Source organism: Ciconia boyciana, chromosome 2 (genome assembly GCF_034638445.1).
Source record: "Ciconia boyciana chromosome 2, ASM3463844v1, whole genome shotgun sequence".
Lineage (NCBI taxonomy): Eukaryota > Metazoa > Chordata > Aves > Ciconiiformes > Ciconiidae > Ciconia > Ciconia boyciana.
In genome coordinates this window covers 14,603,764-14,620,734 of record NC_132935.1, presented here as the reverse complement: position 1 = coordinate 14,620,734, position 16,971 = coordinate 14,603,764, and the positions used below count along the sequence as shown (strand labels likewise).

The following is a 16,971-nucleotide window of genomic DNA, read 5'->3' as shown; positions in this document are numbered from 1 at the left end:
CAAGATAGATAGAAAATAGTAAGATTAGATGTGAAGGAGGCTTGATAGAAGAGATGGCAGTGCTAGTTCCTCTCCAGCTTTTCTCCAGTAGCTAAACGGTTAGAACATAATTTCAGGAAATTTGAAGCTGCATTCCTTTCCTACCTACTACCACCACTGGGAGAAGGTCTTGTGGTCCCGTTTGATGAATATATTCCTCTGTGTTTTGGATATTAGATCTTGGAATAAGATCTCAAACAAGGCCTCCCTCTCCTTGATAAGTTTTTGAGCAGTTAGGCTAGAGAGCCATTCTTAATCTTTTTGGCCTAATGTATCCTGAGGTGGTAGTCAGAACCATTCAGTAGGGGAGAACATACAGTCATGTATCCAAGCCACATCATCAGGATTGTCTACACTTGAACATCCAAGATTTCTGGATTTCAGCTATATGCCATCATCTAAAAATCTGCAGAGCCTGCATGTGGGATGGGTCTCATCGTAGGAGAGGTGGGTCTCAGCGTGGCAGAACCACTTTGTGCTGCTGTCTGCACTGTGGAATGAGCTCTGGACTTCTCCGGGGACTCAAATATGCTGGGAAATGGAAGGGCACTAGAAAAGGGGAGAGGAGACCCCTGAAACCCTATTGACCACAGCCTCCTGAAACCCTGCTGGCCTCCTACCCAGAGTAGGGATTGTAAAAACTAGTGGGATCGTGACACTGATGTCATTCAAATCTTTCAGTGCGCATGTGTTTACCTATTTCTCTAGGTAGGTAGACAGAGGGGTAAAATGTGTGCCCTGGTGTCAGCTCTGGGAGCTGTTCCTAGAGGGGTACATTCATGGCATGCCTCCCTTCAGCATTTCTTCTTTATTTAATTGTGACCACCTTAGCACTCTGGCTTCTGTAAACTATCCTAAATGCCTTGCTCTTCAGGTACTCTAGAGTGAGTGTAGGTGCTTAACTGAGTTGTACGCATCAGACTAGGCTTCATTTTGCTGCCAAGCCTAAATGCCTTTTGAAAGGCTAGCCTTGTGGCAGCTCGTTAGGTTTTGAGACTTGTGGTTACAGATCATTTTGAGAATTTCACCTAAGATTTTAAACAGTGGAGGAGACACTCACTGTGCCTTAAGTGTCATAGTAAGCACAGGTGAAAGTATTAAACCAGCAAAGGAGAAACCAGCCCATGGTCACAAGAATTGCAGGTCCTTGAATATCACTGTGAAGCATACCTGGAAGTCAGTGTCAAGTGCCAGTCATGAGATAACACGCTATGTGATCAGAAATCTGGCTACTGAGCATGACACAAGCAAGAATTTGCCAATAAGCTTGGCAGGCAATTCAGGAAATGAAGAATTATGGTAATCAAACCAATGTGTTTGTATTGGGTCTAGCTGGGATGGAGATAACTTTAGAGGCATGAGTTAGTCTCCAGGTCAGAGCACATTCTGGGGTACACCCTGGCACTTTTGTTCCTACACTGGTCAAAGGAACATTTGGTAACACTTCTAATGTGCTCACATAAATAGGGAGTAATGTTAGACTGATGCAGCATTGCAGTCATCATATGACTAAATGGTCAGGACAACCAAACACACAGATTTCACTTTTAGAAATAGTTTTATAAATATTTTGTTATCCATAAATTCAGGGATGAGGTGTACAAGACCTTGCTCTGTCCTGCCCGATATCCTCTAGAAGCAAGAGGGAGATACCTGCTGTTTGCAAAATAATGGTGTAAACACCACCCAGATTATCACACCTGCTCTCTTTTGCCACTTCCTGCTGATTTAGTTCGGCCATGGTATTTCTTCTCTCGGTGGCCAAGTCTCTCCTGTAAAATACAGTGTTACTAGAGCCACTTGGAAAGCTTTAGAGACTCCCTAATGGAAAATGCTGTGAGAAGTGGTTATGGTTGTATAATTTCTCTATGATAAAATAACTGGTCACCAAAAGTTACTGTGGTCACCATGGTTTTTTAACTCAACAACAAAATTGTGCAACCAAAGGAAATAAAAGGTACAAAATGGAAACGGGAACTACTTAAACTATGCCAGAACAGTGGCAAAAAGCCTTGTAGAGGTAAGACAAAGAGCTCATCATGCTTAGGTTAAAAACAATACGCTCAGTATGGAGTTACTGATTGCAGTGGTGTGGCCTGTGTTTTTGCTATGTGATATATTGTCCTGGAAGCCACCTGTTCTGTAGAAGACCTAGAACTCCTCAGCAAACACCAAATCCCCTGTAATTCTGTAGACTCTTATTTTGTAAACTTGATGTGAGCAATTCTTTGTCAGTGATGCGTTTTACTTAAATTTTTTTTCCACAGTTAAGAATTTGTTCGCACTTATTTGCTTCCATCAGAAATTAGCTTAGGAAGAAAAAAAAAATCTTCTGTGGCTCCTTGCAGAAATGAGGTGTCCTCCAGATGTTTTTCCCTAAGAGGTAATAGTTACCTGAGCAGAAGGGGAGGAAGGAGGCCAGTCAGTTGAAATTGTAGCTACTGCCTCATCAAGGGCAGCAGCTGTTTTCTTTCTACTTTGTTTTTATGAAGGTGCTCTATATTGGCTTTGATTCTGAAAGTGTGGAAGCTGTGAAGCAGTGAGAGCAATTACCAGTGCTGGGAGGTCTGGAAAATGGGGGGAAAGTCCCACAAACCAGCCTGGATTTGGTGTCTTTGAACCATCCAAATCAAACACAGACTTTATGAGAGTTTCCAAGTCACTGGTGGAAACTCAGGGTCTGGAATTTGTAGTTTTGACACCTACTTTAGTTCGACACTGCTCATTTTATAGGATGCCGTAGTGGTAGTGCAGAAGGAGATGGAAAGCTGGAAGAAGGTAGTGCCTTCTCTGGATTACTAGATCTTTGATCTCCATGTATCAGACTCAACAACAGAAATTTAGGGCCATGAGCAAGTGCAGGAACACAACTCAGTGGCTGTGCATGTTGCAACATCAGAGTTTTGTGACTAGGAAACTCTTAGATTGGGCTTCATTTGGGGGGACAGGTTTTGACTGTGCTAAAACTCCTTTCTTGCATTTTAGCAAGACTCTGCAATAACCCACGATAACTCCCTCCATTTACGCGTAGAACCATCTTATGCTGAACCACTGTTTGGTCGGTGAATGTTTGAAGGAAAATTGGCTATAGCATTAAAAATTTGACTTTTCTGGGCCACACAGTACTTTATAGACAGCTTTGTGGGGCTCTGAGGATTCTTCTGACTTACCGTAGTTGCACCTTGGTATAGTCCAGAGGCAGCTTTCCAGCAGGACGTGCAGCCTGGAAACTGGCCGATGCCTCTGCATACCACCTTGATGAAACCCCCATGGCAGCAGGAATGTTTAAGACCCCAGGAATGCCATGTTTCCCTTGAGAGGCTGTCAGGGAAGGGAGGGAAAAAGAACCAAATAATTCTTTATTTTTACGTCCTTCCTTCTCTGCCATCTGTTTTTAGATGAAAAGTAACATATGGAACTATAATCCTGGTTAAATAGTAAACACTGTTCACCGTTTTGTTCAAAATGTGACTCTGATCAGAGTACTATTTCCTTAGGTTTACCAGGCGAGAAAGGAGAAAAAGGCAATCCAGGTGTTGGAACACAAGGACCTCGAGGCCCACCAGGATCTACAGGTAAAGTCGTTCTGTTTGGGATGGATTAGACCTGGATTAGACCACTCTGACTCATGTGCAAAGCAGCTAAGACCTGCATGGCTCTGTCCTCCACTTCTAAGGCTTAAGCAGCAGAAGCGTCAGTAGTCAGGAGTCTTAACTGTCATAATTTTCTTACAATGTAATATGACCTTGTGATGTGTCACGTGATGGTGTCATCAGCCACACAAGTATTTTCCTTTTCCCTGTGATAAACTGCTTCTCCAAAACCTTCTTTTTTAATGTTTTAATTATTTTTTTCAGAGATGAAGTCTGGAAGGGAAAAAATTAATCTGGATTAATTGCATTTGTTTTCCCATTGACTCAAGGTCATACCTAACTGTAACTTGCCAGAGAAATGTATATTAATTAAGCACATTAATCACAGGGATTTATATTTAGCTCCTGAAAAAGCAGAGAGGGTGAGATCCAGGTCCTGTTGAAACAGGCATAAAATTGCGTTGACTTCATTAGGATATTCTGGCCATTAGAGCACTGGTATCAAGGCACAGCGTTACCCAGAAGCTGTATTGAAAGGGAGTGGGTGAATCAGGAGCTGCGCAGGCATCCAGCACTGTCCTCTTCCCCATGAAACTGCCTTTCCCAACATCTGACGCTTAGTGAAACATTTGCTCTAGTATAAATTATTGGCTAAAAGCTGTCTCTGGCAAGGAAGATGAAGCCGAGGCCAGAGAGGAGGCTCGTCGGGAGCGGGGAACCTCTCCTCTCTGGCTGCTGCTTCGTCTTCCTTGCCAGAGGAAGGCTGCAGCCTTTCCCTCAGCTTGCCCGGGGGAGTCGGAGCCAGAATGCCCAGCTCCTCTGCTCAAACTATCTCCTGGAAGTGTTTGTAGCACGCTCGGTGCCATGGTTTCCAAGCCCCAGGCCTGCCAAGGTGGCCTCAACTCACTGCTTTATGAAAGGCGCTGCTCAGATGTTTCATCTCCCCCTTCTGTGCAGGACCTCCAGGAGAAAGTCGAACTGGCAGCCCGGGACCACCAGGCTCTCCAGGCCCACGAGGTCCTGCAGGTCACATGGGGCCCCCAGGCTCACAGGGACCTTCTGGCCCGCCGGGGTACTGCGACCCGTCCTCCTGCGCTGGTTACGGAATGGGAGGTGAGTAGTCAGGAGTCGGGACGGCTGCCATTTGCAGAGGCGGGGGTGGCATTTTCTAACAGCCAAAGTAAGATGGAGGCTACTGGTGAACCTTGCGCTACAACATGGTAGCTCCCTAAAAACGTGCGTGTCCAGTGCTGCTGTATTTTGTGGGACTGCAGCGTGAAGAGAAGGTGACCCCAGCGTAGTGACCAAAGGAAGTCCACCATCTGAGCCCGGCCTGTAAAACGGATCCTGCATAGTGGGTTTTTGTCCTGTACGTGTTTGTGTAGTTGTATGAGCCTGCTCCATCTCAGCTGAACAGTCTGTGTGTTCAATCCCCACCTCCTAATGTTTGTGACAGCAGTTTTTACATTTGTAGTTTTTCAAATGTGTTGCTCAACTTCCTCTTCCGTGTGCCTCCGAATGGCATGAGAGCATGACCCTTACTAAACCCCTAGTAGTGTAACCTGACACAGGGATGCACGTGTCCGTCATTAACCAGTGAAGCAATCTGGAGAAAATGATTCTTTCTACATCTTCTCTGTGTCTTACTTTCCCGTCTCATTACAGCACGGAGAGGCCATGGGAGGAAGTTAACACAATTACCCAAAACTATGTCGCCCAACCTAAAATCGAAATTTATTAGTAAAGCACTAGTTAATACAAATGTTACACATAAGGCATATTTGTTTGATGTTGACGGTTTAATCTGCCCCTGAGCTGATTTGTATGTTTTACTTACCTGAATGTTTTTGTTGTCGTCTCTTCCTATCCTTTTCTCCTCACTTCCCCTCCCCGTTGTTCATTTCCTGTTTTAAGGCCCAATCCCTTACAATGGCTACCAATCCAGAAGGTGAAAGGCTCATTCTGGTTCAGGTCTCATTTGGCTGAAGGTCAGAGGTGGATGCTGAACTGCTCTGTGCTTTCCATCAACGATATTGACTACCACTAATGAACTTACTAGCTGCTGTACATGCACTTAGCTTCCTTGCACTGCTGAAAAGTATTGCCTGACCCATTTTGCCTGTTAATCGTGTATTCTAAACCATAATTGGAATCAGCTAAGCAGGCAGATTGTGCAGCGTATAAGCACAGTATTACAACTGGACATTTGACAAATTCTGGTGGTGGTTTCCAACTAACTTGGCTGTCTGTTGGTGGGTTTCCAATTGCTCCAGCTTATTAATTTTGTTAAATGTTTTCACTGTTCCTTTATGTGAATAAAAGATGTGTATTTAAAGATTATATATATACTCACACACATTATATATAAATATACCTATATATAAAATGTCAATTTCCTAATGAGTGCTTTAATTTTCTACTCCCCTTCCCCTGTGTTAACCGTATGAATACTCTTGGTGGTGGTGGGTTAAGGTGGATACGGTGAGCCAACTGATCAAGACATCCCAGTAGTGCAGTTGCCACATAACTCCTACCAAATCTATGACCCCGAGGACCTTTATGACGGTGAGCAACAGCCGTACGTAGTTCACGGGTCCTACCCCTTACCATCCCCATACTCCCAGTCCTCCTATCCATCACCTCATCTTGCTCAACCAGAGTTTACTCCAGTTCGAGAAGAGATGGAAGCTGTTGAACTGAGATCCCCAGGAATTAGTCGCTTCACAAGGAAGATAGCCAAAAGGAGCGTCAAGACTCCAGTACGCAAAAGGGCGAATGGAAAAAAACCCTCTCAATGAACTGTTTAAAAAAGGGAAACATTTTATGTGCAGCGGTGTTTGGCCTTTGTCCAGGTGCCTAACCTGGCACGGAAGATGTTTACAGGCTCTTGTATGAAAGAAGAAAAAAAAATGTACATGACCAGTTGACACAACAAATAATGGTAATTATCTTGCATGCCAGAAACTTAGTATGTTAGTGGGTTGGTGCTAGATGATGATGAAAGGTCACTTGTAGATCTTTCTCTGGAGTGCTGTTCCATACATTATCCAAACTGTATCTAAAAAACCGCATCAGGCTAACTGGTGTACATAGAACCGGTCCAAAAAGTTAATATTTTTTTTTTATCCATGTTTTTCCAGTTGATTATGTTCTGTTAGTTTTGGATGAATTGCTTTACTAGTGGAGTAACCCTGCTAAATTCACTGGAGAACAGGGCATCATCAGGTTTCCTTGAACCCAGCTATTACTTTTGCAAAGAAATCTTACGTTAATGGAGTATTTTTTTTAACCCACATGATATAAATACACAAGAGTGTTCCGTGGGAGCACACTGATAATTTATTGTGAACCTCTTTCATTTCTGTTTTGTATGCAAATAAAAGTGGCAAGCTTTTTATAAGTTAATTCTGTATTTGATTGATTTTTAACTTGGAACAACGGTATAGATCTTTGGCGAACAGAATGTAAAGAGAAGAAAATACATTTTCCTTTTTCAACACTTTTGGGCAACAGGTTTATTTTAAGGGATATAGGCACTTAGCATAAACAATATTTAGCCTTATTTTTTAAATTATATGTGAACAAGTGGAGAGAGTAACTATGAGATGAGGTGGTTGTACCATCTATGGACGTGAGATTTTGCATGTTGACACGCCAAAGTCAAAAGACTGGCAGGTATAGTCGCGGAGGCAACTTGGATCAGCTACTGACGAGAGGAAGGAAAAACCCCAACCCCACCGCTTGAGGAGCACAAAGCAATTCATTATGGTAAAGTTGCACTTGGCGGTGAACACCCACGTTAACGTACCCCGAACGGGAACACTCTCTCTGCCCCCTTCCCGGCCAGCACGCTCTCCCCCAGGTGTTGTACTGACACTTTCTAGAGTCTTCCCCACGCTGTGCCAAATTGTAGGTCCTGTGGAAGTGACTCTGAGAAGGTCACTGAGGGAAAATCAGCGTTCAAGCAATTCTGCCTGTGTTGTCTCAGAAAGACTCTGAGCCTCACATTACAGTTCATAATGAATTTGCACCCCAGACTGGTCATCAAGCAACACTTTATCCAAACCTCAAGTTCCTGTGGGACCAGGAAGAGTGGCAGGGCAAAACCAGGGATGTAGGGAAGATGCAATAGACATAGTCAAACGCTTCAAAATAAGGCAATGGGTGTTACTTGCCCCGTATTTGAAATGAGCAGTAACAGCCCGACCAAATCCCTGAGCGTGCCTCTGCTGTGTGTTCGGTGTCACCTATGCCGTGCCCCTCCAACAGCTCCTGCACTGGTTCCCAGTCGCCCGGGCTGGGGGAGCAGCTGGGAGCAGCACTGCACCCTACTGCCCACGGGGAACCTGGGTGTCCCTGGCCTATGGGGTCCCCGGCTGTGGGACACGCACCCGACCAGCTGCCAATGCAACCGTCTTCCCCCTCAGGCCGTACAGGATGTACACGCAGTGAATCAAACAAACAGAGAGATAACTTGGGGGTAAGAAGGGAGGCATACTCCTTACAGTTTTGTAACAATTTATATACTAAAGCACAAACTTTAATGGCACTAGTTAATTTGCTTTAACTTTATATTTATAATGACATTTACTGGCACCTTGTTAAGCAGAATGCTTCATGTATCCCTGGTCATATGTTCACTTGCTGGTATACCTTGGTAATAAAAAGTAAGTGGTGGGCACTACCAAGTTATAAAAATATTATTCAGGATTTGTATGTTTGCCAAAAAAAGTAAGACACAGATGCATATGGTCAACGTTTTCTCCAAAATTCAGTCTCTGAATAATGAGTGTCTCGTATTTTTCCAGACAGCCTAAGAAAGTTAAGTTGCTGACTGTGAAGCATTAGCACGATGAACAGCTGATGCCACCCAGATCTTACCAATAAAGTGTACGTACTGGGTCCTTACACAAAAAAGAGCATTTACTTTAACCTACTGCTTTTAAAAAATACTTCTACTAGTTAATTAAATGTGGTTACTCACTTGGAAATGAAGTTTGCATGTTCACTGGATAGCAATGTTTCCTGGGATAAGCTCATCTGAATGCCAAAGAAATGCCTGATACCAAATAATTATTTCATATAATGAAATATAATCAATCATAAATAAAATGATGTTTTTATTCCTATATGATGCTTGTATACAATGGATATAGAAACCACACATTTCCCTCACCAAACATTGTAAAATTTGGCGGATAACATATCAGCATCTTCTGCTACACAGAAACAACAGGTGCTTCATTTATGTGCACAACAGCTGTGGCTCGAGGGTTATCTGTGCAGAAAAGCAGTAATGAACTTCAGGGAAGTAATTTGCAGAAGCAAACTAATTTTTAAAACTTATTTTGCATCATTCAACACCCAAGTTTAGTTTCCCCCTTTGATTTTCATAAGAAAAATGTTCCTGCTTCTTTCTTTAATACATTCTTTAAGTAAGGAAGGCGTGTTCCTGTGACTGGAATCAAAATCAGATTTGGACTTAAGAGGAGAAAAAAAGGAAGAGTATCTGCATGAGACCTGCTGTTACTGTCTGCTATGTCAATAAGCTCTTTAACAACGTCTGTACTATGCGGGGTTGCCAGCAGACCTACTCCTATAGAGGAAGAGCCACTGAAGAAAATACATTGCACAGCTCCCAATGGATGTTTTCGTTGGTAAACAGCACTGCGAGTCCCAAGTGTGCCATCTTCAAAAGCTATGCCGAGGTGGAGAGGCATTCCACTTGTCTGCTTTCTTAGGCAGGCAGAACGTTGCGGGTATCAACTCTCCGTTTGACAATCCTGTAACATCTCCATATCGAGCATGAAACAGTATTAGGAATATACTTAATACCATTCAGCATCTAGAAAGTAGAGAAGAGTCAACCTTGATGTTGTCATTCAGCACACTAGATATTTAAGTGCAGAGCAGACCAACAAGAGTCTGAAAAACAGTCAGATTATTAAAAAAAAAAAAAAAATAGTTCTCATTCTGTTCATTACTTGCTTACATTCCTGAGGCAGTTCCTGGAGGTATACCCTTCCTACCGTCCTTGCTGCCCTGCAGTATTCCAGCAATATGTTCTGTTGGAACTGAAACACCACTCTTCCAGCGTCCAAGACATTCCAGACACTGTAAAAGGCTGCAATCTTCCTTCCTGTAGCAAACAGGTCCCCTGTAAGCAGAAACTGGTTTCCCCTTGGCTTCATTCTTGGTGTTCCAAGCACACCATATGGCATTCCCTATCAAAAGATGGCCAGAGCTTCAGGGTGAAAAATTATGGTTGGTGACCAAATGCTTCTTTGATCATAACTAACAGGCTAAACTACAGGCAAAGCACGTTGTGCAGAAAAACTCTCTCTAGAAGGTTGCTGAAGACTGAGATAAACTCCCACAGGACATAAAAAATGACGATCACAAATCTCACCCTCTCCTCATTCCTCCAAGATGCATCTTTTAATAATATTTTTCTTATCTCTAACGGGACTACAGTATGCATGCACGCATATTTGGTACGTGCACTGCTTCCTCTGAAGAGCTGTGTTTTTCTAATGTAATTTGGCTCTGGAATAAGTTTGCTTCTGCTTAGCACCACCACAGTAACCTCAGTGGGTATATTCACCTAAAAACGTAAGGGAACTGCAGGCCTGCAGAGACATTCATTCAGCAAAATCTAACCATTAATTTCACATGGTATATACACTCCGCATTCTAGAGAAGGCTTTCCAAAGAACTGCACAATATATTACAGAAGCAATAAACAGCTCAAGCCGCTGTTTTTTTACATCCCCCAAAGAGAAAACAAGTTCTACATGAACAGCTCCCTTCTTCTGAACTAGAGCCTGGAATCCTCTCGTTCATCAAGCTGTTTAAGGATGGATCATCTGTTTTACCAGAAAAGCCAATCCAATTATTTACTGACAGTGTGCCATCCATGGGAGCTCTGTGACCATAATTATTCACTGCTCTTACTGCACGGAAATCAAATTTGCAACTTTTAGAGAGAGATACTTAATTTCAGTAAAAAATGTACTGTTTCCATGAGATGTAAATATTAATTAAAAAGGTATCAATTCTTTAATAATAGTATTAAAACAAATTTAATTAACAAATACCAGCTCGTACAACACAGAGTACAGGTGGAATTAACATAATATCCACTCTTAGCTGTTTCAAATACAATAATTTTTATAATCTTTCCAAATAAACTTTGCTAACACCTGTCAAAAACATTCTGTATAGAAGGGTTGACTGAGATGGACAGACGCTTCCATTGTTAGAAGAATTTTCTTCCAAGGAGGAGAGACATTCGTGATGGCAGTTCTTCTTTTATCGTTATTACTTCCTTCGAAAATCTTTAGGTCTGAGGGAAAAAAAAAGAAAAAAAAAAAAGTGCTTTAAGAAATGTATGGGAACGACAGTGGCTTTGCTTGAAGGATGCAATAACAGCCATCTCTATTTTCATTTCCTTATTCTAGTGCTTGAAGTTTTTGTGCTGATGAATATTTTCTGGATTACATGAAAAAGACAGAACAAATCTAAGAAGTTTACTAGGACCTCTAGGAATTTACAGACATTGGGTCTAGTTGGTCAAGGTGTTTCTCACGAGCCACTCCTACTTTTCCTAAGCAAAACAAAAAGCATCTTTAACTGAATGCAGTCTCGCAATGACTTTAAACACTAGTATTAATTTCCCTCCACTTCTAAAAAGTGAATAATCCATGCCTAAAATGGCAAGTTTTAAGTTAACAGCATAGTCCACCACAACATTACTAGAATAATTAAAACCAATTATTTAAAGAAAAACCTACTTTGAATCTTAAAGGTTCTGCAATCCCTTCTGCTTGGATGACAAATGTGGAAAACATTCAGACAACAGACTGCTGTTGGTAATCCTCTGCAATTTCCTATTCAAGCATATGTCACTCACTCTGCCTGCCACACATCCACAGGCCATAGAAACCACATTCTCCCTGAATCGACAAGGCACAGGATCAGACTAGATCATGGCTTTTAGAAGAATGTGAAGTTTGAGGGCAGGCTGCAAGGCTGCACCCCTAACAGATCCTGTGTGCATGGCATGAACGGGCTGCTCTTCACAGCACCCTGCACCCACATGCAAACACACCGCCTGCAACAATACAACCTGTTATAAATACAGCGGCCCTTTATTCTTGACTCTTCTGATTGCTTCTCTCATATACGAATCAAAACAGATAATGTGAACTGTGTCTCACTAGAATCGAACAAGAGATGCAGTAACAAAGGTTCTGTAAACATGTAACGGGATATAGTAGGTCAGTGGATTTGCGGTGAAGTTGAATGAAAACAAAGTCTGGAATACAGGAAAAGCTGCAATCCACAAGAGTAAACCAAGTTAAATTTACAATGGTGGTAAATTTTATCATTAATTTTGTTCATCAATGCAAATTAAAAGCAGCTAGCAATGGATGCAGGGAGCTTGCTTTGGGGACAGAGAGTTTAGATGGCTGCAGAGATGCCACACAGAAATCTAATACTTAATTAGTCATTAAAATCATATGTTGCAGATCTAGCATTTTTCAACCAACAGCACTGCAGAGTGAAGTCATTCATGCAGTTCTTGTACAAGCCTGTAGGATCTTATGTGAAAGCAACTCTGGAATTCAGTCTGTGCTATTTCCAGTGCATCGTATAAAATTTCATGATTATATGAATTTTAAAAGAACAACTACAAAGACGAGCTAGTGTTCATGCTGTAATGAATCACAAAGCTTCTTTGTTTTCCATTTAAATGGCATATTCTGTTTTACCACTTGGACTTGTATCTTTTGTGCATGAAAGAACTGCTGTAAGCACCATATCCATTGTCTACATACTTGCTCAATGTTGGAGTTGAACATACTCAACATTTGACGGCAAGTATGCACTGGAAAGTCAAGTCCTGGATTTCAGTCCTCAGATCTCACCCCTGCATACCAGAATATATATTTCATTCTATCATACTGTTTGTGGTGTATTAAGAGAGTGGGATTTTAAAAAATTCTCAACAGTGATTTAGCAGAAGTTCTATCCATCCTATAGAGGTGGACCAGCGCTGATGGATTTTAGAGATGCAGCATGGCAAAGACATCATTGTCTTGCAGCTTATAGTTATTACTCTTTTTTTATAAGCCAATTCATCCACTTGCACGTTGCTCAAAGGATTTTGCATTTTTCTTTGAATGGCACATTTAAAACTTCAATCTAGGGTTACACTGGAGTGCTGCAGAGCCAGGGATCTCACAGTACTTTGTTCTTGGGTGAAAATCCCATTTTTTATTTTTTTTTCTTGGTAGCAATCTGTATTTCAACCTTAATGCTTGTTGTCTTAAAGTTAAATGCATAAAACATTGGACTCTCAGTTTGCAGTCTTACAAAGTTAATGAAGCTTAAAGGCAGCATTTTCTATGCTGAAACACTTGTGTGAACAAATATAAAAGTTTTTAAAGCCTTTTCTATTGCCACAGTAGGCTTTTATGCCTACTAGTACTTGGCTTTTGGAGGCCACAATCTCTGCTTTTAAAGAGTCCTTGGCACTAGGAAAGCTAAGCCTTGAAAAACACTGCCTTTGGCAAAAGTGTTATAAATATTTTGTCAGATGAAGAATATGAACCCACAAAAACCTTGTCTACTCAGAGAGAATCATGAATACTTGTGAACACCAATGGATAACCGCTCATTGATAAATGACATAAATCCATGCAAGAGTGTTCTTCTTCCGTGGCAGTGCTTTTGCCCTTCCTCAGCAAAGCACTTGGATTATGCATTTGGAACAAAGGAAATGATATCTCCTAGAAGAGATGGTTCAGAAATTCACCCAAAGGCAAGACTTCACATAGCTTCTTCTTTTTTTTTTTTTTAAAAAAAAGGTAACATTCTTGGGGAAAAAAAATTTGCTGTATATTGACAGCAGGCTTCCAAGACAAGGGGGGGACAGGAGGCAGAATGTGGGAACTAGCATCTCTGAAATCACTGCTGAAAGGCAAAGTATTACAGGTTCACTGAAAATATGCAACCTTAGTTCGTGCAGCAGATTCTGCCACCAAAACAACCATGTAAAAAAATACTTGTCCCACTAACATTTTATACTGCACATAAAAAGCATTAAGACACAGTCCAGTGAATTCTAGGCAAAATACTCAGCAAATTAAATTAACGTCCAATTACGCCATGGCTCTCAGTGCTTCTCTCTCTTAACAAATACTTTACCGTTGACTAAAAGAAACTGATTTTAAATAAATCTCTTAAATTCTCCCAACTTTTTTCCATACTCACAGCTGTCAGAAGAGGAATACAGCTGATGTAAAATTCTGACAACCCAGTCATTGAACCTTACACAATAGGTAAACCTGCACATAGGTACAAGTTCATAGGATCAGCTTTTGCCATGGAAAACAAAAGGTTCTTAGCAGTCCCCACTGTAACTGGTAGCGCTTTCTTCTTCCCAAAACTCTGCAGAATTAAGGTATTCCACATAAACGTTGTCTTTTGATGTGGATGCCAGCCCTACACTCTTGAATGCTGAAGAAATCAAATGGACCAAGAGAATTTTCCCATTTACAGGGAAACTGTAACTTTTTTGCTCTGTATCCCACTTCAAGAAATAAGACTGAGGCCAAACTAAACCCTAGAACATAGGCTAAGGTTTTCTCTAGAGGCATAATAGGTCTGGTTCAGTCTATTTTATAATCAGATTTCTCTGAGCATACCTCCTTGTAAACCAATACTCTACAACGCTTTTCTACTCAGATATGTCATATTTCTAAGTAGCCTTGAATCTGCCTCCATTTTGAAAAGAATTGCTATTCTTATCTCTTGATCAGTGAGGGCTGTTAATGGTAATAATTTCAGCAAGTATTAATCCAGTCTACAATACAGAGAAACAGTACAATATCAGGAGTGAATGTACATGCATTTAAAACAAAAATTTATGAAACTATGTCCTGTTATGTAACAAAATAAGCCAAATGCCTCCTTAAAACATCAAAATCACAACTATATGCACCTACAGTTTGTGTCTTTTTAGCCTCCACCATATCTCCCACATCAAAGAGGCTCCATCACTGACAGCAGTAATACTACTGTTGCATATGCTATATTATAAATCATACAGTTAAAAATGCCGCAGTCCTGTGACATTGCAAATTTACGATTCTGTAGAAAGCAGAATAAAACTTTGCATAGTATTTACTCAGGAAACAAGTTATTCAAGGTGTAAGAGAAAAACAGAACTGAAGGCAGATTAACAAGAATGAACTGTTAGTGTTAATTTCAAAATGGAAAGTGAGATAATAAAGAAAATCTCCACTGAAAAATACTTTAATATATTATATCATTCTCTCAAAAAGATGTCAAGATTAGAAAACAAAAGTTCTCAACTTCCTGATCTGCCTGTTTATAATTTATTCAAGACATCTACAGATTCTGAATGAAAATACTAAGAGGAAAATGGTGGGAAGCCAATTCTGCCTCGCTCACTACTACAAACTATTTTCAGCATGTTAGTTAGCAAATAGAGAGAGATGTCCACGAGAGGGTTCTGTGACCTACCTGTGGCCCGTGAAGACCCTACATGCCGCCTGCAGACCTACATGCTCAGCAGCGCAGAGAGAGGAGTAGGACAACTGGTTTATAAAATTAAGGAGTTTGTTTCATATTCTAAAGATAAAGGACCTGAACATCCTATAAGGCTTTGTAAATTCCAGATATTCTATTATCTGAATGTAATGAAAACCAAGGGCTATTGTGCACTGTGTGTAAAGGATAAAGTCCACTTGTGAACTGTTAAGGGTTGGATCTACAACACTCAATAGAATAGTCAAAATGTTGGTGGAATTAAGGATCAAATGGAACAGTATTTAAAATCTCAGAAATAATGTGCTATACTTAGGGGATTCTGAAGACACCCTATACATTAAGGTTATTTTTAGTGATTAAAAAATCAGAAGAATTTTTGAAATCTCACTGAAACACAAAGCCGACTTATTCTTTCTAGAAATTAGAGCCATTCAGATATATTAACAAACTCAAAAGATTAGTTGGAGGGGCTAGTTTGGATGTGCAAATGCTTCAGATACCATTCACCAGCCAATGTTTTGGGGGTCCTGGTGGATACGAAGTTGAACATGAGCCAGCAATGTGCCCTTGCAGCAAAGAAGGCAAATGGTACCCGGGCTGCATTAGGTGAAGTGTTGCCAGCAGGTCGAGGAGGTGATCTTTCCCCTTTAGTCAGCGCTGGTGAGGCCACACCTGGAGTACTGTGTCCACTTCTGGGCTCCCCAGTACCAGAGAGACATGGACATACTGGAGAGTCCAACGAAGGGCCACAAAGATGTTTATGGGACTGGAGCACCTCACGTATGAGGAGAGGCCGAGAGAGCTGGGACTGTTCAGCCTGGAGAAGGCTCAGGGGGTTCTCATCAAAGTATATCAATACCTGACGGGAGGGTGCAAAGAGGACGGAGCCAGGCTCTTTTCAGTGGAGACCAGTGACAGGACCAGAGGCAACGGGTACAAACTAAAACACAGGACATACCCTGTGAACATCAGGAAACACTTTTTTACTATGAGGGTGACGGAGCAGTGGGGCAGGTTGCCCAGAGAGGTTGTGGAGTCTCCATCCTTGGAGATACTCAAAAGCTGTCCGGACACGGTCCTGGACAACTGGCTCTAAGTGGCCCTGCTTGAGCCGAGGGGTTGGACCGGAGGACCTCCAGCGGTCCTTTCCAACCAATTGGTCTGCTGTAATACAATGATGCAGTTACAATTGCTTTTCAGACAAAGCTGTAACCGTGTGAAATCTGCATAGACACTGAAGACAGAATTCACAATGGCAACCTTTAGCCTAAGGAGGTAAGTCTCTTCAAATCATCTCTAAATCAGTTAAGAAAGGCAGGGCTTCCCCAGAGTACTCTAAGTAAAGATCCATTTTATTTATTCCAAATGGAGCTTAAACTACCTGTGCTAAATTAATACTGAAGTTTGGTGATTGTACATGTTAGAAGACTAACTTAAGCAGCGTCCCTAACAACCCCCACCAACTCTAACATACAGCACTTTGTGCAGCTGCATAAAGCAAGGTTATCTTTAATCTAGGTCAGTTCCCCGATTCTCTTTATTTTGTTGCTACACAAGCAGAATGGAAAGGCAGGGAAAGTGATGGATAGTTAAAAACCAGCCTTTTTGCCAGAAGAAATGCTCATGAAGCTATGACCTCAGTCTCTGAATATCTCCGATGGCAAACAGAAACTAACAGTACAAAAAGACCTACTTGCATAGTTGCAACTATGATGGGACCCACCCGCACCCGCCCCCACCCCCCCGTAATATTCAATAT

The 16,971-nt window shown here is 41.5% G+C and overlaps 2 protein-coding genes across 6 annotated transcripts in view; one reads left to right on the top strand and one right to left on the bottom strand.

Moving 5' to 3' along the window:
- The window catches only part of COL14A1 (collagen type XIV alpha 1 chain), a 126,266-nt gene extending 119,216 nt beyond the window's left edge, over positions 1-7,050 (top strand). For 2 of the 5 annotated variants that reach the window (XM_072851961.1, XM_072851960.1), the window contains 3 exons: positions 3,537-3,614; positions 4,590-4,745; positions 6,105-7,049. In XM_072851961.1, the coding sequence (XP_072708062.1) occupies positions 3,537-3,614; positions 4,590-4,745; positions 6,105-6,430 (560 nt within the window). In that variant the 3' untranslated portion in view covers positions 6,431-7,049. Of the gene's footprint in view, positions 1-3,536; positions 3,615-4,589; positions 4,746-5,546; positions 5,973-6,104 lie in introns of those variants that run through there. The other 3 variants (XM_072851963.1, XM_072851962.1, XM_072851964.1) reach the window with 3 other exon arrangements.
- Positions 7,051-8,735: 1,685 nt separating this feature from the next.
- The window catches only part of MRPL13 (mitochondrial ribosomal protein L13), a 40,255-nt gene continuing 32,019 nt past the window's right edge, over positions 8,736-16,971 (bottom strand). Inside the window, exon 7 of the mRNA XM_072851969.1 lies at positions 8,736-10,977. Coding sequence (XP_072708070.1) covers positions 10,953-10,977 — 25 coding nt within the window. The 3' untranslated portion in view covers positions 8,736-10,952. The remainder of the gene's footprint in view (positions 10,978-16,971) is intronic.